This window comes from Ursus maritimus, unplaced genomic scaffold (genome assembly GCF_017311325.1).
Source record: "Ursus maritimus isolate PB19 unplaced genomic scaffold, ASM1731132v1 scaffold_17, whole genome shotgun sequence".
NCBI classification, from domain to species: domain Eukaryota; kingdom Metazoa; phylum Chordata; class Mammalia; order Carnivora; family Ursidae; genus Ursus; species Ursus maritimus.
The window spans coordinates 56,101,567-56,122,945 of record NW_024424119.1 but is presented as its reverse complement, the minus strand read 5'-3'; the positions used below and the strand labels follow the sequence as shown (position 1 = coordinate 56,122,945).

General features: G+C 41.0%; 1 protein-coding gene across 2 annotated transcripts in view; it reads left to right on the top strand.

The window, feature by feature from the left end:
• The window catches only part of SETX (senataxin), an 86,908-nt gene that overhangs the window by 14,415 nt on the left and 51,114 nt on the right, over positions 1–21,379 (top strand). For both annotated transcript variants that reach the window (XM_040632104.1, XM_040632105.1), the window contains exons 6-10: positions 3,416–3,635; positions 4,386–4,505; positions 7,230–7,401; positions 7,533–7,620; positions 8,105–12,325. In XM_040632104.1, coding sequence (XP_040488038.1) covers positions 3,416–3,635; positions 4,386–4,505; positions 7,230–7,401; positions 7,533–7,620; positions 8,105–12,325 — 4,821 coding nt within the window. The remainder of the gene's footprint in view (positions 1–3,415; positions 3,636–4,385; positions 4,506–7,229; positions 7,402–7,532; positions 7,621–8,104; positions 12,326–21,379) is intronic.

Genomic DNA, 21,379 nt, shown 5'->3' with positions numbered 1-21,379 from the left:
AGAGGGACACATCATCAACTAAGTCCTTGCAGATTCCCACAGATACATCCCAACTGAAGGTGCCAAAACTAAAACAAAACCACTATGTGTGAGTGGAAATAAAAACGAGCAAGCATACCCAAAGAACTCCTTTATTAGAATGATCGATACAGTATATAAAGTGCTTCAATAGAAGAGACTTGAAAACCCACTATCAAAAGATCAGGAATATTTTTTAAAGATTCAATTAAAATATGTAGAAATGAAACATACAATCAAGCACCTTCGATGGATTGAATGGCTCGTTAGGTGTGGCTGAACAGAGAGTTAATGAACTTAGAAGACGAACAGGTGACTTAGCAGACAAGGGGATGGAGGGGGAAAGCTGAGAATGCAGGGTACAGTGGAAGGTCTAATCTCAGTTCGCTCTGTGTCAGGGAAGGGAGGAGTCGGGGAATGACAAAGAGGTGATAGCGGTGCTTTGTTTTTCAAAGTCAATGAAAGACACAGATGAGCGTGCTCACAGATCCTGAGGTGGAGAAATGAAAGAAAAACCCACACCAATGCACACTAGTTAATACTGCAGGACACAAAAGACAGACAGGTCTTACAGGAGCCAGAGAAAAGACGACCTACGAGAGAGCGGCAGTTAGCTTCTCGGTCACAGGAATAAAACCGGAACGATGGAACAGTATCTTCCCCGTGCTGGAGGATGGTAGCTGTCCACCTAGAAACAAGTGCCCAAGAGAGAACGTGAACTGAAGACCTTCTAGACAGCTGGGGTCCACCATCAGTCTCTGCAAAGTCAGCATCAGCCTTTTCATGTTGTTTGGACAATCCTAAGTGTGACGTGCCATACTGCATTCTTGGATAAAGGCTTTTCACGACCGTGACTATTTAGGTCTCCGGCGTTTCGGGTGCAGTATTGCGTAGTTTCTGGATGTTAGCTCATTAAAACCTTACAGCCCACACATTTCATAGATGAGGAAACCGAGTCAGACTTGTCCACAGTCACACAGGGTAGTGTGTGGTGACCAGGGTGCGTAGATAGGCAGCCGGGTTCCAGAGCCCCTTGGTTGGGTTTTTTAACTGTTTGGAAATACTTTCCCACTTTCAGAAAAATCTCAACAGTAAAAATAGTAGAAAATACCCATATCACCTTAAGCCATATTCACTAATCGTTAGTGCCTCCGTTTACTTTATCATTTACTTTCAAGTGACACAGCTTTTTTTGCTGAACCATTTGAAATTTGGTAGCATCCCCCAGTGTGATTTACCGCTTGTGTATCTCCGAAGAAGAGGCTCTTTGGATAAGGACAGTGTTAGCAGGCTTCGGTGAATTCCACACTGATCTAGTAAGGTCCGTCTTCCATTTGTACCGTGTGCTCCAGCCTTCTTCGTAGCGTTTCCCCTCTGCTCGAGTATCTGCTCTCCCATGAAGTTAACGTTGCTGGAGCCTCCCCTCATCTGGGCTGTTGTTTCCTCAGCCTTTGTCTTTTATGACATTTCTGAAGAGTACCGTCATCCCTGCCCCCGCCCCTTTAAAAAAATAGAACGCTCCTCATTTTGGGTTTGTCTAATGTTTCCTTGTTGTTAGAGTCTGGCTGTGCGCTCCCACCTGGGGTACTCCACGAAAGTGATGTGATGTCCTCCTCAGAGTGTCCGGTGCAGACGCACACCATATCATTTGCCCTCCGTGGTTATGTTAATGTTGATCAGCTAGTCAAGGTGTTGTCGGGTTTCTGCACTGTATAATTTTGTTTCTTGATACTGGAGATCACAGAAATGCCCTGCTCCTCACCAAAGTTTTCTCCTAAATTTAGTGTTAACTGATGTGTTTGCCTGAACCAGTGTTTCTAAGATTGCAAAGTGATTTTCCCATCCCAGCACTCAAACACATTTGCCAGTTAGCACTTGACATTGATTGTACTATAACCAAGAGCATTTTGCCTTTCTTCCATTAACTTACCTATATATTACCAATATGGACTCATGCATTCCTTCCATTATCTTTTCCAAAAGTTTAAAAGTCATTACATATGTTGACATAGAGCCAGTCCATTCCTACGTCCATCAGCTCTGTTTTTCAACCATAGAGCTTTTTTTTTTTTTTTAAGATTTTATTTGACACAGAGAGACAGCCAGCGAGAGAGGGAACACAGGCAGGGGGAGTGGGAGAGGAAGAGGAAAAAGCAGGCTCCCAGCGGAGGAGCCTGATGTGGGGCTCGATCCCAGGACTCTGGGATCACGCCCTGAGCCAAAGGCAGATGCTCAACAACTGAGCCACCCAGGCGCCCCTCAACCATAGAGCTTTTTTGACCATAACCTATAACAAAAAGTGTTTTTCATTGAGTACACATAAACATATACATATGTGATGCACATATTTCCCAAAATAATACCCCTAACATGCAGGATGCACGCTGATATTTCTCTGTTCTATTTTATTTAGTTTTTTAAGGTTGGCCATGATTACTAAATTTAATTCATAGCTTACAAGAAATATTTTTAAAGATTTATTTTAGAGAGAGAAAGAGCGGGGTGGGGGTGGAGGGACAGAGGAAGAGAGAATCTTGAGCAGTCTCCAACACTGAGTGCAGAGTCCGACTCAGGGCTCTATCTCATGACCCTGAGATCATGACCTAAACCAAAACCAAGAGCTGGATGCTTAACCGACTGCACCACCCAGGCACCCCTAGCCCACGAGAAATTTAAAATAACATTCTTATGCTATATTGACATTTAGAGGTGACTTTTGATTTCTTCTGAGGCTCTACTTCCCCCCCCCCTTTTAACTATTATGGAAAATTACAAACACACAAAAGTAGAATGGTATAATGAACCCCCCTAATCTCTGAGTTTTATGAGTTATCACTACATAGCCAATATTCTGTATCCCTTTGGATTACTTGGAGCAAATCTCAGACATCAGAGCATTTCAGTCATAAAATACATACGTATGTCTCTAAAGGACTTTTTAAAAAAAGTATCACATCTAAAGTAATTCCATAGTATATTTCTTTTTTTTTTTTTTTTTTAATGAAAAAAGATTATTTGTTAGAGCACGAGCCTGGGGAGCTGCAGAGGGCGATGGAGAAGCAGGCTCCCTGCCAAGCAGGGAGCCCAACATGGGGTGACATGGGGCTTGATCCCAGGACCCTGGGATCATGACCTGAGCTGAAGGCAGACACTTAACTGACTGAGCTACCCAGGCGCCCATATATATTTCTAATCAGTGTTTAAATTAATGGAAATGATTATCTCATAAATGCTTTTTTAGGGTTAGCTTGCTCAAATCAGGATAAAATAAGGTCCAGGCATTGCGTTATTAGTATCTTAGGTCTTTTAAAATCTATAGAGAATCCTATTAATTAGGTTCTTGCTGCATGTAGACAATTATTTGTTGAATGAAGTAGTGAACGTGTTATGCCTTTAGGTTCGGCGTTGGGCTATCCTGACCGCAAGAAATTTGGGAAAAGTGGACAGAGATGATTATTATGACTTGCAGGAGGTTTTGACTTGCCTTTTTAAAGTCATTGAGTTGGGGCTTTTGGAAAGTCCAGACATTTATACTTCTTCTGTCCTCGAGAAGGGTAAACTGATTCTTCTGCCCTCACACATGTATGATACCACCAACTACAAAAACTATTGGTTAGGTAAGTATTGTTCCTACACAAATATAACTAGTATTTTTCTATAATTCTTAATGAGTATCCTGCAAAGGAAGTGATTTCTTGGTGATCTGATCAAGGATTTCATAGTTCCAATTCTTATTCTGTCAAATTAAGTTAGCCATTACACATCCTGTTTTTAAACACTTATTTATTCTAGAAACCATCCTTGTAAGAGTTACATGTTCAAGTATGGCAAATTTTTTATTTAAAGCAATACTACATGTAACAAAATATCAGTATAGCAGTTGATTTTAATGGGGTTTGATATATTTTAAAGAGATTTTCCCATCTGTAAAATATTTCCTGGTTGAAAGAGATAATAGCTTTGGTTTTCAACAAGTTCTACACTGACTCAAAATCGTTCTACCCTACTTTACTGATTCGGAGTCTTATAGTCAGTCATGTGTCATATTTGGCAGTAATGAGTACTCAGAATATGGTGATCTTAAAATTGAAGGCACCTTAGATTTGAGGAAATACGAATTGTGTGGTAGTCATCTTAGAAATTGTTTTCTAACAAGTTTGTACCATTTTACCTTTTTACTTTCAAGTCAGTCTAAAGGTCCTCTTACTTGGGAGTAGTTGTGTGTGACTATCCCAGACTTAAATATTTGAGGAACGGATACTGGTTTGCTTCATTTTACCACCTTGTTACTCTTGTCAACTAAGCCAGAGAAGGCATGAGAGCGGTGTTATTTAATCAAGTCAAGAAAACTGTCAATGATCTTACAGGTATTTGCATGTTGCTGACCATTCTGGAGGAGCAGGCCATGGACTCACTGTTGCTGGGCTCAGACAAACAGAATGACTTTATGCAATCAATACTTCACACCATGGAGAGGCAAGCAGATGGTAATAACCTTTATTTGCTAAATGCTTTTGAATACTGTGATATGCCCTTTTAAAATACTAGTGTCATCGCAAGAATTTGGGTGTATGGTGTGGACAAAAGAAGAGTGAATGTTTGTATGGTTAAATCATGGATTCAGATTTTTAAATTGGAAGGGACCTTTAGAGTTTAATTTCAGCACCTTACCTTCATAAAAGAGGAGACTGAAGCCCAGGGAAGTTAATTTACTGTTTCATGTTGAAATGCCCAGTTAGTGGTAGAATCAAGACTAGCAGATAAATTTTTAATGACATGGTAGTTAAAATTGTGGAGAAAGCTTTCCCTGTCTCAGTGTCTTCCTTTTTCCTGGTTCTTCATTTCACTTTGATTCCTAGGGTTCCACTGTCCAGCATGGTGACTGTTAGCAACATGTGGCTATTTAAACTTAAATTAATTAAAATAAAGAATTCAGTTTTGCAGTCCCACCAGCTATACTTCGAGAGCTTAGGAGCCACATGTACCTGGTAGCTACTGCATTGACCAGTGTAGATGAAGAACGTTTCCATGAGCACAGAAAGTGCTCTTGGACAGTGCTGTTCAGACAGTCTAGAAAACGGTGTAAAACGTGTAGTAATGTTTATTATTAGACCCTCACTTTCTTGGGTTCATGGTTGTATCAAGCTGACCAGGGAGGATCTGTATTGAATGTTTCTAATCTTGATGAAGGAGTAAATAAAGATCAAGGATGCCAGATCCTATGAAAATATAATGAATATAATTTTTCCCCACATTGACTTCTCCTTAGGCAACTCCAATGTGGATATAAACTCATTTGTGCAAGATTCTAAAAGAGCGATGTAAACGTTACTCTTTTTTCAGGGGGTAGGCAAGGGGCTCATGTTCACCACAGATGGGAGGCCAGTTGGGAAGAAGGTAGCACGTGGCTGTGCCACCTTATACAGCGTACCATCCTGGTCAACTGTCAGACCAGTGACAGCCTCAGTTCCATCACCCCCCAGGCTGACTCTGACTCTGCCCGGCCACCACAACCCCTCAGGACCATCCAGAGGCATCACTGGAGGGTGTGTGGTTAGTTGAGCACCTGGTAGTTCTCCCCATATCCTTGCTGGTCATTCGGAGGTCTCATTTCTTTGGTGGAAGGCATTCCTGACTCCTCTCGTGAACAGGTTTCATATTGCTTTGTGGTGTTCCTGGAGCCTGGAAGGGGTCGGCTTGCTCCTTGGGGCGTCAGAAGGGGCTTCTCTGTGGCTCCCCTGCACCCCTCTCTGCTGCTGGCTGGGGTGCCCACATCTGCTGAGCTTCTACTAGTGCCTCTGAGCAGCTGTAGTGAGAAGCAGTGTCCTCCCCGCGGCCTCGGGAGCTGGCGCATCTCATGGTGCTCCTCCCATTTGTCCTGGAGCCGCCTCGACCATGGCTGCTGCCATCCCCGGCCCCACCCCACACTCAGCGCCTCTCCCCCTCCCCCCGTTTTACTCTTTTTGTGATTACAAACATTTTCTTGCTACATTATTCTTAAAGTTAATACTAATTCATTTACCAGCATTTACTACATTAATAGTTCATTTCTTTGTGCCTTGCCCATACAATTCTGTCTTCTCTGTTAATCCATTTCCCCTAACCTTCTTCAAAATGGGAGTCTTCTCTTTAAGAAACCTTTCATAATGGTCTTCAACTGATGACTTTGTTCCTTATTTGAGAGCTTACTGGGCATAAGACACTGTGTCAGCTACAGGAAAGGGCAAGAATAGTGTATGAGAAGGTTTACACAAATGCCTGTGATAAAGCAAGTAGAGTTTAAGAGTCCTGAAGGAAATAAAGCAGAAAGTTCTAGGTGACCAGATAACCTATCAGTAACTGAGTGAGTGGGAGCACCTGTGTCAGAAGAGTGCTAGAGAGAGTACGTGACCAGGGCACGTTTGATGTAGTAGGAGCATTCGAGCTGGGCTTGAGGATGGAGGATCTGGTAGGTGGTGCTAACAGTGACAGCATTCTGCTTCTTACTTGGGAAAAAGCCAGCTGTTTTTTGCTGTAGACAGGGTGTGATTATGGGAGTGTGAAAAATAAAGCTGGAAAGAGACAATAGAGTTGGATCTTATAAGTAAGTGCCTGACTGAGGACTTTAAATTGTCTTGGAAGACATTAAGGAGCCATTGAAGGCCTTTGAGTGGGGCAGTATTTTGCCACTGCGTATCTGAGAGAGAAGAGGGAAAGGAAAGGACCGGAGGAGAGAGCTTCTCAGTAATGGGAATTCCTGCCATTTGAACAAAAACTAGATAACAAAGCCAAGTTGAGATATGGATGGATGAAGGGTGTGTGTATCTGCTTAGCCTAATATTAGCTAAGGGATTCAGTCCTTTACAGCACCCATATGGCACGCCTAATTCACGTCATGCTAAAAACCAGAATTTCTTGTATCATGGGCTTTGTTAGGTAGGAAGGATTGTTTCAGGAATGGCAAACAGGGTGAGGGGGTGAGTTTAAGCTATCTCAATTTGTTCCCCATTAAAAACTTTCTTAGAGGCATATAGTATTGCTTGAAAAAAAATGCGAAAGTAGCTTTAAATTTTACCAGGTTTTTAAAACCTATGGTCGGCAGCACTTTATTTTAAATTAGCTGCTTGCTTTCAGTTTTGTTGCTACCCAGATAAAGAATGCTTCGTTCTCAGTATGTTTTAGCATCTTTTTCTGACTGTTTTTAATCCAGCAATTACTCCATTGCATTTCAGACGATAGTGTGGATCCTTTCTGGCCAGCGTTACACTGTTTCATGGTGATTCTGGATCGCCTTGGATCTAAGGTCTGGGGCCAACGTATTGATCCTATTGAGGCATTTCAGACCATTATCAACAATGGGAGCTACAATAAAGAGATCCAGAATATACGGAACAGCTCTGTAAGGTTAGTTCCGTTAATGTGTCAGTATTTTAAAATCTCAGTGACTAAGTCTGTTGTAACTGACTTAGCGATAGGGTTTTTTCCGTTTTGTTTTTCTTCATTTCAGTAATTTTTATTTATTTTTACTCTTTAAGGACCAAGTTAGAACCAGAGTCCTATTTGGATGATATGGTGACTTGCAGCCAGATTGTATACAATTATAATCCTGAAAAGACCAAAAAGGTATAAAACATTTTGAGAATTCAGATGATCCTGTATTTTGCCTTTATATTGTGTAGGCGATGTTGTACATAATTAGTTGAATTACCGATGTTAGGATACGTAACTGTTCTGAATCCACTGCTGCATGAGGGGTTTCTGGTTGAACAGATGTATCGTACATGGGGAAGTGGACTTTCGCTACCAGGTGCGCACTTGGGAAGATTAAGGGTAGTGAGGAAGGGTGGAAAGGTTACAGGGTGAGGGAGATAAGTGACATGACTGGAATCAAAACCTGCTAATGGAAAGACGATGAGAGTACGTGGGGGTGTACTCATGAACCCTTGACCTCGACACTGAGCTGTGTTTTCCATTTTTGGGGGGTATGTGTGTATATGTGAACCGAAATAGGAAAACTAGGAGATAATATTTTCTTGTTTACAGCTATGTGTTAAATCCGTCATGGATTCTGTTTGCTTATCTAACGTCAGTATTTCTTTCATTTTAGGATTCAGGGTGGAGATCAGCCATTTGCCCAGATTATTGTCCTAACATGTATGAAGAGATGGAAACATTAGCCAGTGTGCTTCAGTCAGATATTGGTCAAGACATGCGTGTTCATAACAGCACGTTTCTGTGGTTCATCCCTTTTGTTCAGTCCCTCATGGATCTGAAGGATTTGGGTGTGGCTTACATAGTAGAGGTTATTCATCACCTGCACTCCGAAGTCAAAGATGTCCTCAACCAAACAGATGCCATGTGTGACAAAGTTACCGAATTTTTTCTTCTGATTTTGGTGTCCGTGATTGAGCTGCATAGAAATAAAAAATGTCTGCATTTGCTGTGGGTTAGTTCCCAGCAATGGGTAGAAGCCGTTGTAAAATGTGCCAAGCTTCCTACCACTGCATTTGCACGGGGTTCTGAGAAGTCATCCGGAAATTGCTCCAAAGGAACAGCAATGATATCATCTCTGTCGCTGCATTCGATGCCATCGAATTCTGTACAGCTGGCTTGTGTGCAGCTGATTAGAAGTCTCCTTAAAGAAGGTTATCAGCTTGGGCAGCAGACTCTGTGTAAGCGATTCTGGGATAAGCTCAACTTATTTCTGCGTGGAAATTTATCTCTAGGTTGGCAGTTGACTACTCAGGAAACCCATGAGTTACAAACTTGTTTAAAGCAAATTATTAGAAACATAAAAGTCAAAGTACCTCAATGTAGCACTTTTGTGGATTTGAGTCCTGCATGTAAAAGCTCTCCTGCATCTTACAGTAAAGAAGAAAGTGAACAAATAGAGAGGAAGTCTAGTAAAGACCTGCACTGTCTGGAAAACTTGAGCCCAACATTTTCTAAAGAACCAATGAAAGCCGAGGCATACCAAATGCAGGAGAATATATTGATCAAAGCAAGTAACACTGTAGAAGAGGATAATGAGCAAAATTATATGAAAGATTGGAAACTAGAAGATCATTTTTCAGCCGAGTCATGCATGAAGAAGAGTAGTAAAAACCTTTTCACTGAAAGAGCTCAAGATCAAGTTAAAGTAAGTACAGGCAAGCAGAAGTCTGTGAAAGAGCGTTGTACTTCAAGAAATGTACTGCAGAATTGTACTTCCAGGAATGGTCCAGAAAGGGGATGTGACAGAGGAATAATTGTGTCAACACGTTTGTTGACCGATTCTAGCACTGATGCTCTGGGGAAGGCATCCACATCAAATGAGGATTTCTCTCTCAAGGATGATGCACTTGGCAAAACGTCAAAATCAAAAACTAAGGCACGTAAAGATGAAATCTGTGCTAAGTTATCACATGTAATAAAGAAGCAACACAGGAAAAGTACTGTGATCAATAATACTGATGATTTAGAGGAAAACCTGACTGTGTCTAACATTGACAGCTTCTATTCAAGGAAAGATTCAGGAGGTCAAAAAGAGGACGGCTTCATGCACAATCTCTCCTTAGACCCTAACGGCATTCTGGATGATAAAAATGGGGAACAAAAATCTCAAAACAGTTTATTGCTGAAAAAGAAACAACTGAAGAGTGAAGAGTTAGATGTTTTCTCTTCCCATGAAAACAGCTATCAAATACAGGAACGCCACATTGATGATAAAGATTTGGTCTCGTTTACAGAAGTGACCAATACTGCTGTGAAGAAAACTTCTCCCTTCAAAGATCCTGTGACTCTTCTTGAATCAAGAGATAAGGAAATTAGCAAGAATACTAGTCCGATGTCTTCTCACTCGAGAGAACAGGCTCCTGGCCTCAGTCCTCAGTCTGACACCTTAACAGATTCTCAGATAGACAGAGATCTCCACAAGTTATCTTTAATAGCTCAAGCCAGCGTTATTAAGTTCCCGTCAGATTCAACTCAAAAAAGCTCAACCCACCTACAAAGAAGAGTGAAAGATGACAGAAGATGTTTCCCGGCCGACCAGAACAATACTGGGGAAGCCTCCCGGGGCCAGATTATTATTATTTCAGATTCTGATGATGATGATGATGATGAAGGAATTCTGGGTTTTGAGAAACATATTAAACAAGATAAAATAGGCATCAGGAAAGAATGTCCAGAGCAGCATACTTCAACAGCTAGTACGAATGTGGAAAAGAAGCTAATAAAGGAAGAGGAGACAAAGTCCCTTTTGCAGTTTGAAGAATCGGATTCTCAGTTTTTTGAGTTTGAAAGTCCATGTGAAGTGTTTTCAGTTTGGCAAGATCAGGAACCAGAGAAGAATTCAGTTCAAGAGAACAAAAAAAATTCTTGTTCAGCTGACATAGCTGATATCACGAATGACTGGGGTTATGAGACAGATTATGTATCTGAAGAGGTTATTAAGAAGGTAGCAGAGGGCATTGAAAAACACACAGAACCACAGAGTACTATTTCTGTTGGGGAATTTTGTGAAATTGAAGTAAAAAAACGTAAGAGAAAACGACTTGAAAAACCTGTGGCCAAAGATCCTCTAAAGCCTTCACCTTCTGATAGAAATGAGGACCAGCCTGATATTCTTAATGAGAGCGGTCTGAATGAAAATGATCTTAAAAGTATGGACCTGAGGACAGCAAGTCCCAGTTCAAGTGTTCAGAGAGACAAAGACACTACGGTTTCATTAAAGAAGTCTTCTCCAAAGCTTCGTACTTACTCCAAACCCATTAGGAGAGTCCCACTTTCTAAAACTCCTAAGAAGACACATTCAGATACCAAGAAAGGGCAGAATAAAGGTTCAAATTACATAAGTTGTAGGACAACTCCTGCTATAGTTCCACCAAAGAAATTCCGCCAGTGCCCTGAACCAACTTCAACGGTTGAGAAACTTGGCCTGAAGAAGGCTCCTCGGAGGGCATTTGAGTTGTCTCAGCGATCTCTTGAGTATTTAGTTCAGTTACGCGACCATGGCAAAACTGTTGGAGTGGTTGATACTAGAAAAAAGACTAAGTTAATTTCTCCTCAGACTCTGTCTGTCAAAAACAATAAGAAACTGCTGACAAGTCAAGATCTTCAGATGCGAAGGCAGATGAGACCCAAATCACAACAAAATAGACAAGGACTTTTGAATTACGAAAGTAAAGATGCTACAAGAGCAGGGCCGTGTGCAGCACAGAATTCTGACCTACTTGTCCCAGAATCAGATGGTTCAGATTATAGTTATAAAGGAGGAACTGAGGTGGTTGCTAACAACACTGGCAAACAGTTAATAAAATCTGTGTCTTCGGAACCAGAACCCATGAAAACAAAATATGTCTCTCAGGTGACTGATGATACTTGTCTTTTGAACCAGTGTGCTGCTGTTGTGTTAAATGGAAGAATACCAACAAATGAAATCATTGTCTCTGCTTCAGCGGACCCCTTAGGTGGAGGTGACCCAACAGTACATCGTTTAGAGTTGGCAACGTTGAAAGACGGAGAGCCTGAATCCAACAGTGATACAGAAGATGAGAATATATTTCTAACACAGCTCGATCCTGAAGATATGGATTTATGTTCACAGATGGAGAATGGTAATGAGAAACTCATTGAAGTAGTTCATGGCAAAGATACAGCTCAGGTAGAAGATTCTGTAAGTCGGCCTCAGTTGGAATCTTGGAGTAGCACAAAATGTAAGCACAAAGATTGTATTGAAACCCCGAAAAACCAGGGCGAGTACTGCTCAAAACACTGTGAAGCTAAAGCAGCGGATGAAGATGTGTTTCGTAAACCCGGCTTGCCTATTTCTGCGTCTAAGCCTTCAAGACCTTCCACTGCTAAGGTTTTTAGCTCAAGTAGTACTTCACGAATTGCTAGTCTTTCCAAGTCTTTGGAAAGTACCTCTGCACTTTCACCAGCTCTAAAAAATAAGTCAAATGGGGCACAGGCTGTTTTGAAAGTCCCACAGCCAGCCTCTCTGTTGTCTCCAAAGTCAGTGGGTGAAGTGAAGAGTTTGTACAATGTTCTTCGTCCTCAGACTCCAAATAATTCCAACAGGCAAGCTTACAAACTGACGTTTGGTGAAAGCAAATCCTTCTCAGCTTCCTCTCCAGTCGACATTCTCTTGTCATCGCAGTCCATCTCTGACACCTTTGTCAAAGAGGTCTTAAAATGGAAATACGAAATGTTTGTGAACTTTGATCAGTGCGGGCCCCCAGCAAGCCTTTGTCAGTCCATATCAAGACCTGTGCCTGTCAGATTTCAAGATTGTGGAGATTATTTTAATGTTTTTTTCCCTTTGATGGTATTGAATACTTTTGAAACAGTAAGTATATTTTAATTGTATACCTGCTGAGACTTTGAAGTTGCTTCTTTTTTTTATTTCAGTAGTGATTAGAGTACAGTTAAAGTAACTGACCTAGTTTTGATTTAGATGTAGCTTTTAGATTGCATGTTGAACGGACATTTGTGCCAGACACTGTTCCAGATGCTGGTGATACGGAGGAAGCACTTTCTTAATCTCTGCCCTTCTGGGGCCTCCAGACACAGTTCAGAGTGCTAACAAACCAAGTCCAGGGATAGCACAGGAGTACGTGTTTTTTGATACAGAGGTAAGGGAAGACTTCTCAGGGGAGGTGGTCTCCCTTCTGCATTTATTTTTAAAGTAATACCTTTACTGACGTTTTCTTGAGGAGGTGGCATGGGGTGAATCACATTGAATAACACAAAGCAGTAAATCCTAAATTTCTCTTTATGTATATATCTGTCTTCCCAGTTTCTTACTCATCCTAGTAGTTGCTCTCTTCCTTTAACTGCCTTCCGTACCTCAACACATCCCATTCTCGTTCTTCTGTTTTCCTTACTCCCCCTGACTAGGATTGCCAAATAAAAATACAAGATTCCTAGTTAAATTTGAACCTCAGAAAAACAGCTAATAATTCTTTTAAGTGTAAGCATCCAACTACATTTTGAAAGATGTTTTTGGTATTCTCAAAGCAGGTTAGGGGTCATAAGTTAGATTTTTACTTTTTCAAAGTACTTACTTAAAAAAAAAAAAAAGAAAGAAAAACCCAAGTATGTAACAACCTGAGTTTCTTTAAAACAAAACCGAGAACACTAAGGTAAATATTTGTGTATTCATTCACCTACAAGATATCTGGGTGGCTGATATGTGTCAGGTTTTATTACAGGCCTGGTGGGTAAAGTGGTGAACGTGGTGGCAGACAAGGCCTTTGCCTTCTGGATGTAATCGTTTCAGATCAGAAGGGCACTATTGTGAATCCTGCACAAAGGGCGTAGGGCACTTCTGATGGAAAGGTTCGACAGTCTCTGCAAACAGTAGTATTTACCCTGGGACCAGAAGGAATCCACCACGGGAAGCATATTCCAGGCAGGGTGAGGACAGATTACTAAGGTGGGATCAAGCTTAGTGTGTTGAAGGAAAAGAAAATGTATCACACGAAGGGGCAGGTGTGCTACATAAGATCATCAAGTAAATTCTGAATATTTGGTATAAAGCTTGAATCAAAGCATCCTTAAAATGTACTTTTATATCAATTTATGCCCCCAATTTTAGCTGTTGTTTTTAAGATTTACTAGTATTTCAGAAGCATTAGAAACAACTAATTGACAAAGGATCTTCAATATCTCCATAACAGCAAAGTGAAATACTGATTTAGTATTAGGAGAATTATTTTCTTACCATAGAAAAATTCCTAGCTCAGTGAACAGTGTATGTAGTTAAATAAGCTGGGGAAAATAAATTTTATTCATTTTGAAGCTTATTTTTTCTTTAATCTTTATTCTTGTTGGAAAGCACTAATTCACGGAGAAGCCATTCACAGCCCTTAAATTTAGGACAGATATATTTTTTATTTATTTTTCCCTGAATCAAGAGGTAATCCTATATTCCTCTATAAGATTTCTTCCTTTCGGGACATTTTTGTAGCTCTAGCCTTTTCAAAACAGAATAGGCACAAGTTCCATTTATACGTACACAGAGTTTATTTTTTGTTTTATTTTTTATTATTTGAGAGAGAGCACAAGCTGGTGGAGGCGGTGGCCGAGGGAGAGGCAGAAGCTGGCTTCCTGCTGAGCAGGAAGCCTGACATGGGGCTTGATCCCAGGACCCCGAGATCTTGACCTGAGCTGAAAGCAGATGCTTAACTGCCTAAGCCACTCAGGCACCCTTTGTATACACAAGGTTTGAAATAGTCAAATACTTTTGTAAAAAATGGCAGGTACCCCTCACCCCCTCAGTAACCATTTTTTATTCTTAATGGATCGTTTTGATATCTACTTCTATATTTCTAAATAACATGTCACTTTTGTGACTTCTTAATTTTTTAGTTTTAGGTATCTTCTTTTGCTATAGGAAGTACCCTTTCTTCCAGCCCTACATTCTCACACACCTTTCCTGTTCCTTCATTCTCATTACGGAGTTTTATGATTTTTAGGTCAGTGTTTGTTGTTGTTTTGACTTTGTAAAAGGTACCCACAGCTAAGTTATGTAGTACGCTGTAACTGCTTTTCCTTTCCTTCCCAACTCTTGGTTTTCTCTGGATTTATTGTCTCATTTAATTTTCTGTGTACTCATAACTAAATTAGGTTCAGACTCTCTTGGATGTTTAAATCTCTCATAATCAGGTACATAAAATAATCTCTAAGTTTCATATTCTTGGTATGTGATGGTTATCCCAAAGTACTCACCATCCTTATCCTTGGGCTTGCATTTCCTTCTTCCTGTGTTGGGTCTCTGTCTCTTGTGCCCCTAGTTATCTTTCTTGGTTATTCCATCATTTTAGCAAGGCACAGCCTTCCAGTTTCCTGAGAAAAGGATGTGTGGATGATAAAGTTTTGAAACCTTGCATGTCTTAAAATTTCTTTACTTTTCTCATTTTTTCTACTTTCCATCTCACTTTTCTTTTTCTACTTTATTGGAGGCCTTCTCACCTATTGAATTTTTTTTTAAAGCATATTTTTAGTTTCATGGGACTCTTGTTCTCTAAGGATTCCATTTTATAGGATCCTGTTTTTCTTTTCATGGGCATGGCATTTTTTTATTGTCTGAAGTTTGTTAATGATAGTTTTAAAGTTAGTTAAAAAGTTCTCTTTGCAGGGGCGCCTGGGTGGCACAGCGGTTAAGCGTCTGCCTTCGGCTCAGGGCGTGATCCTGGCGTTACGGGATCGAGCCCCACATCAGGCTTCTCCGCTGTGAGCCTGCTTCTTCCTCTCCCACTCCCCCTGCTTGTGTTCCCTCTCTCGCTGGCTGTCTCTATCTCTGTCGAATAAATAAGTAAAATCTTTAAAAAAAAAAAGTTTTCTTTGCATAGTTCCTGTTTCCCCAGTTGCCTTTTGCTTGTTCATTTTAGTGTATACAGACCTTTTACGTTAACTCTTTCATTCAGTTAGCTGATGATTTTGGGTGATCTATTCACAATTAAGAATAGGACACTGAAAAGCAGATAGGGGCATTATTCGTAGTAGCCAAAAAGGGGAAACAACCCAGATATCCATTAGCTGAAGAATGGACAAAATGTATTAATGTCCATATGATGAAATATTATTCAGTTGTAAAAAGGAATAAGCCGTTATCTGCTAGTTTTACGTGTTCATTGACGAACCTAGAAAAATTATTATATATAATAATGTAATGTTATTATATAATGTATATTATTTTTATTGTTACTATTATGCTGACGCCTGAAACTAATACTATATGTCAGGTATACTTAAAAGAAAAATATTTTGGTAAGTGAAAGAAGTCAGGTACAGAAGGCCATATATTGTGGGATTCCATTTATATGAAAGGTCTAGAATAGGTAAATCAATAAAGACAGAAAGTAGATTATTGGTTACCAGGGGATGGGTGGAGGAGGGAAAGGAGACTCCCAATAGGTATAGCGTTTATTTTGAGATGATGCAAGTGTTCTGGAATTAAATAATGGTGATAGCTCCACAAAACAGTGAATATACTAAAAACCACTGAAAGGGTACACTCTAAAATAGCGGATTTTCTATTGTGTGAAATGCATCTCAGCTTGTAAAGACGTTGTAAAGAAAGGATGAATTTAAATAGTGACAGGTTAAAAGAGATGCTTAGGAGTGCCTGAAACTCCTGCTTTGCTAAAATGATCCTTTTTATTGCACCGTGGAAGTTAAATGGGATCTGAAGGACACCGTAACATGGTGAAACCCAGCATTAGTCTCATTCTTTATGTGAAGATTGTATGATTTGGTGTAGTTACAAATTTATATTTTGTTGTATATAAGATTAAGAAGAAGCTCTGAGCGAAAGGGTAGGCCAGTTAACCGTCGGTGTTTTGTTGTGAAGTCCCATCCCCACTGTTATATGTCAGTGTCTTTAATTTTTTTTTTTTTTTAAAGATTTTGTTTATTTATTTGACAGAGATAGAGACAGCCAGCGAGAGAGGGAACACAAGCAGGGGGAGTGGGAGAGGAGGAAGCAGGCTCCCAGCGGAGGAGCCTGATGTGGGGCTCGATCCCATAACGCCGGGATCACGCCCTGAGCTGAAGGCAGACGCTCAACCGCTGTGCCACCCAGGCGCCCCTAGTTTTTTTTCTCTCTTAAATGAGGTCAGATATTTTGCCTGGAAAGGGTAGGCCTGACGGGGAGCTGACCGTGGGGTAAGGGTGGGGGCTGGAGGGAAGGGTCCCAGTATTCAGTGTATAAACATTTCCTTAATTTCCCTCTTTTGTCAGTACCATATCCCCACCGTGCCTGCTGTCCCCAAGGTAGAAGACTGGTTTTCACCCTCTCCAGGGACAGAATCTCTGCAGTACTTCGTGGGTGGCAGGAGGGGCTGGCTGCCTTCAGCCCTCCTTCCAGATTAGTCAGGGGTCTACATCGGATCGCTTATCCGTTGCGGCTCAGTGGCTTGCACTTGCCTGAGTTCGCTGCCGTTCATCCAGCTGCTTTCTAGCTTCCAGCATTGCGATACACATGTCTTCTGTTCTTTGTCCTAACGAGCTAATCCTGTTTTTAAAAATTTCTTTGGTGCTTTGGTGGGGTTTCAAGAGCAGTGAAAGGGGAAGTGCCTGCATTCAATCTCTCATTTTTATTTGAAATTTTCCTTCTCTCTTTTTTTTAACCATACAGCTTAAACAGCATTGTTTTAGTATTCCTTGTTTATACACGCCAACGGTTATTAGTGGTGGTATTAAGATGCCTTGATTAATTTTTATTCTTGTGCGCCACAGGTCATGGCATCAACCACAGCCCCGGACCAAGGCTCATTACCCTCATTCTGATGTAATTTGACTTCATAATGTTTGTCAGTAGAATGCTTTAGTGGGTGTAGACTCTGTTTACAAAAATTTGGTTGGTATCTTATTTAGGACATGAAGCATGTGTAGTTAATGAGTCTTACTGCAGGTGAAATGTAATGATATTATGTAAATTATCCCTTGGCGTAAAAGACAAATGAGAGCAAATTTAACTTTTAGTAATATGAGTCTTTTATATACTGATGTGCCTGATAGAAGATATATTTGTTTTTTAATCCTTGCATTTAACACATAAAAGTATTCGATAAATTTATGCAGGGTCCCCTTTTTTGGTCCGTTGTGGCGATCGTTCTTTTATCTTAACATTTATATTTGCTCTCCTTGTCTACAGTCCTCTCCTATCACCAGGCTCATTGTAGGTTGTATGGACAGGGAGCAGGTAGGAAGTGAGTGCTCTTTTTGGGTACTAACTTTGATTATCATTACCTAAATCCCCTCTAGGGAAATTGCTTTATTTCTTTAGCTAATCTCAGATTGTAATTTGTTCTGCAAAGGAAGCAAAACAGGCTGATAAGTGACGTTGGGAGTCTGCTCTTAAGACCTAGCTGGGAGCCAGAAGTAGAGCATTTTGTGCAGGGTAGGGGGCAGTGTCAGGAACATGATACTTTGAGATGGGAACTAACTGAGCATGTATTAGCAGAGAGATGAGGCTGGTATGGCTGGAGTGAAGGAACTGAGGGGGAAAGGGAAATTTATTAAGAGTGGAGAACTAGTCAAGAGCCAGATGGTGTACAGCCCTGGAAGCTGTGGGTTGGGGTTTCGTCTTCAGTTTAGTGAGAAAGTGTTGGAAGATGTTTAGTTGGTTGGTGTTAGGCTAGGGAGTAGTAATATGCAGTAGATTGCAGTTTTTTACATATCATTCTGGTTGCTCCATGGAGAATAATCTGGAAAGGCAAGCAGAGATGCAGTAGACATGTCAAGGGGCTGTTACAGTAGCCTGGGAGAAGGATGATGGTAGTTTGATTTGGGTGGCAGCTCTGGAAGTAAACAAGTGAACTCATTGCGGGTGAATTTTGGAGATGGTACTCACAGAATGTATTGAGGGAATGGACGTGGGAATTAAGGAGAAGAGAGGATGATTTGGGGCTTTGGCTTAAGCCTTTGGTGAGGTGGTCATGCTCTTTACTGGGCATCACATGAGTTTGGGCCAATGGCTGTCTCTTCTGGAAGTGACATTACAGAAACCAGAGGGGTGTAGTTAAATGCATCAGATGAATATATATTGTGAGAAAGCCTTGGGGCAGTAGGATTGATTTGGGTCTCGAGTGGGATGGAAATGACAAGACCAGACTGGAAGAACTGCCACAGATGGGAATTAGAGTGGATTTTTTTTTTTTTTAAAGATTTTATTTATGTATTTGACAGAGAGAGAGAGACAGCCAGAGAGAGAGGGAACACAAGCAGGGGGAGTGGGAGAGGAAGAAGCAGGCTCCCAGTGGAGGAGCCTGATGTGGGGCTCGATCCCAGAGCACCAGGATCACGCCCTGAGCCAAAGGCAGACGCTTAACGACTGCGCCACCCAGGCGCCCCTAGAGTGGATTTTTTTAGTTTGCCCTTTTCCCTTTCTCTCGTCGCCCTGGGCTACAACACTGCTCTGATGTTACTGGGTAGTGCAGGGCAGAAAAGTTGCAGCTAGCTCATGCCAGCCCAAAGCAGTAGGTAGCATTGTGGTGGTTCTGTAGCCCAGCCCATGTGAGGCAGTAAGAGTCTTTGAATTCCTTCTTGAGAGTTCTCTCCCTAGGCCTGGGTTATTGTAACCAAGGGAGTCTGAGTTTGAAAAACGTTAAGTACTGGGGTAGATTGGCAGATTATGGTACTACCATGCACATTCCCTGAGGTATATATACCCCCCCTTTACCCCCCACCCCATTCATTAGCAGAGGCACAAAAGCTAGAGTGGTGCTAGGATTTAGCCCCTTGTTCTCCCTGCATACCTTTCCAGCTGATGTGCCTACTATCCACGGGGAGTATGGGGAGTATGAATTCAAGAGGGGCAGATGAGTCCCCTTGGAGTGTAGTCACTGTAAGACAAAAGTAGCAGGATGAAAAATATAGAAAGGTAAAGCAAAAGTAGCAGAGGAGACAGAAAAAGATTTTAGTCGTAAGCATGTTACATATTTTCAGAGATAAAGGAGAGAACATAAAACATGAAGCAAGAGGGAGAAACCATAACAACACCCAGAAGATGGTGTGGATGAAAGAGAGAATAGTCGAAATCAAGAACTCATTAAGTGGTGTGACTGGTAAACATACACAACCTGGGGAATCAGGACAGGAGAGAAGTGGGAAATAGAAAAGGCACAAGGTTGGGTTCAAGTAGTAGTCTATGTGTAATAAGGATCTCAGGGGAAAAAATGAGCTGAGGTGGTAAGACTGAAAATTTCCCAGAAATAGGGAAGGATTTAAGAGTTTGGGCTGAGAGGGTTCTTGGCGTGTCAGGGGAATATAACTAAGCACACGCACCCCTAACAGTTGTCGCAAGACCTGTAGAACGGACTGAAGAGGCGGGTTGCCGTCGTAATGAGACGCACGTGAAAAGAGCCAGAAAAGTGTATGTTGAAAGGATGGAAAAAGATAGTAACAGACGAAAATGAACAAAAGAAAGCAGAATTGCAGTTTTACAGTCAAACAATTGAATGTGAGAATAATTCAGACACACAAAGACAGTAGATACTCGTAAAAGGAATAGTAACCCAAGAACATACAATCGACCATGAGCTCCATGTGTGGATGCAGTAGTATAATCCCCAAACATACAGAGCAGCAATTGACGGAGCCATTGTGGGTGACGACAGCTCCCCCAGCTAATATTCCGTACTACAAGTTCAGGAAGGTGAGGAAATAGAGCAGTGAATAATTGGAAGAGTCCTAATTCTGATCATTTGCAGATGGTGTCACTATCTACATAGAAACCCCAGTAGAATCAATAGCTGGGTACAAGATTGATGTGCAAAAAAATAACATCCCTTACAGCTGTAATAACTAGCTAGAAATATATAAAAGAATATCACTTATAATCAAAACCCAAACTGCAGACATGTTAGGAGTTAGCCTAACAGCGAATGCATGAGGTGTTTATGGCGAACAATTAAGAGTCTTAACGCTATTTTAAAGGCCATTAAGGAAGAGTGAATAAATGAAGAGAGGTGCCATGTTCATGGATGAGACAATTTAACATTGTAAAAATGTGACTTCTTTCTAAATCTATACATTTGATATAGTTTAAAATTCCAGCAGGATTTTTTAAAAAAGATTTTTATATATTTATTTGAGAGAAAGACCATAAGCTGTGGGAAGGGACAAAGGGAGAGGGAGAAGCAGACTCACCACTGAGCAGGGAGCCCGACTGGGGACTTGATCCCAGGATCCTGGGATCCTGACCTGAGCCGAAGGCAGACCCTTAACTGACTGAGCCACCCAGGTGTCCCCCAGTGAGATTTTTTTGTGTGGGAGAATAAAATATTTAAATAGTCATTTTGAAAAAGAGCGTAATGGGGAGAGGGGGCACTCACCTTATTCAATATAAAGACATATTTCAAAGCATAGTGATAGATAAGAGGGGCACAGGAATGGGCAGACAACTCACTGAAATGGAACAGAGACCCTTTGGCTCCTGAAACCTAACTCCTCCCTGCATATGTGACAACCTAGGATAAGACTGATAGGCCACCACAAGTCATCAAGGAAAGGATAGATTGTTAGATAGTACTAGGAAAATTGGCCTACTCCAGCAGAAAAAAATTATCCTAGGTTACTATCTTAAAGCACATAATCTTCAATTAACACATACAGTTGAAAGGTAGAATTATGTAAGATAGAATAAACAGTATCAGAAAACATGTCAATTTAGGTGACCAAAGTCCTCAAAACCCAAGAAGCATTAACCACAAGACAAAAAATTTGGATTTCACTCTGTCAAAGTTAAGAATTTTTCAGTGAAGGACCCCATATTCGTAGTTAATAGATGAGAAGAAGAGTTAAAATATTCCAAAAGTGACAAGAGACAACTAGAATATACAAAAAACTCTTGTAAATCAAAAATACAGGGAAATCAATAGAAGATAGACAAAAA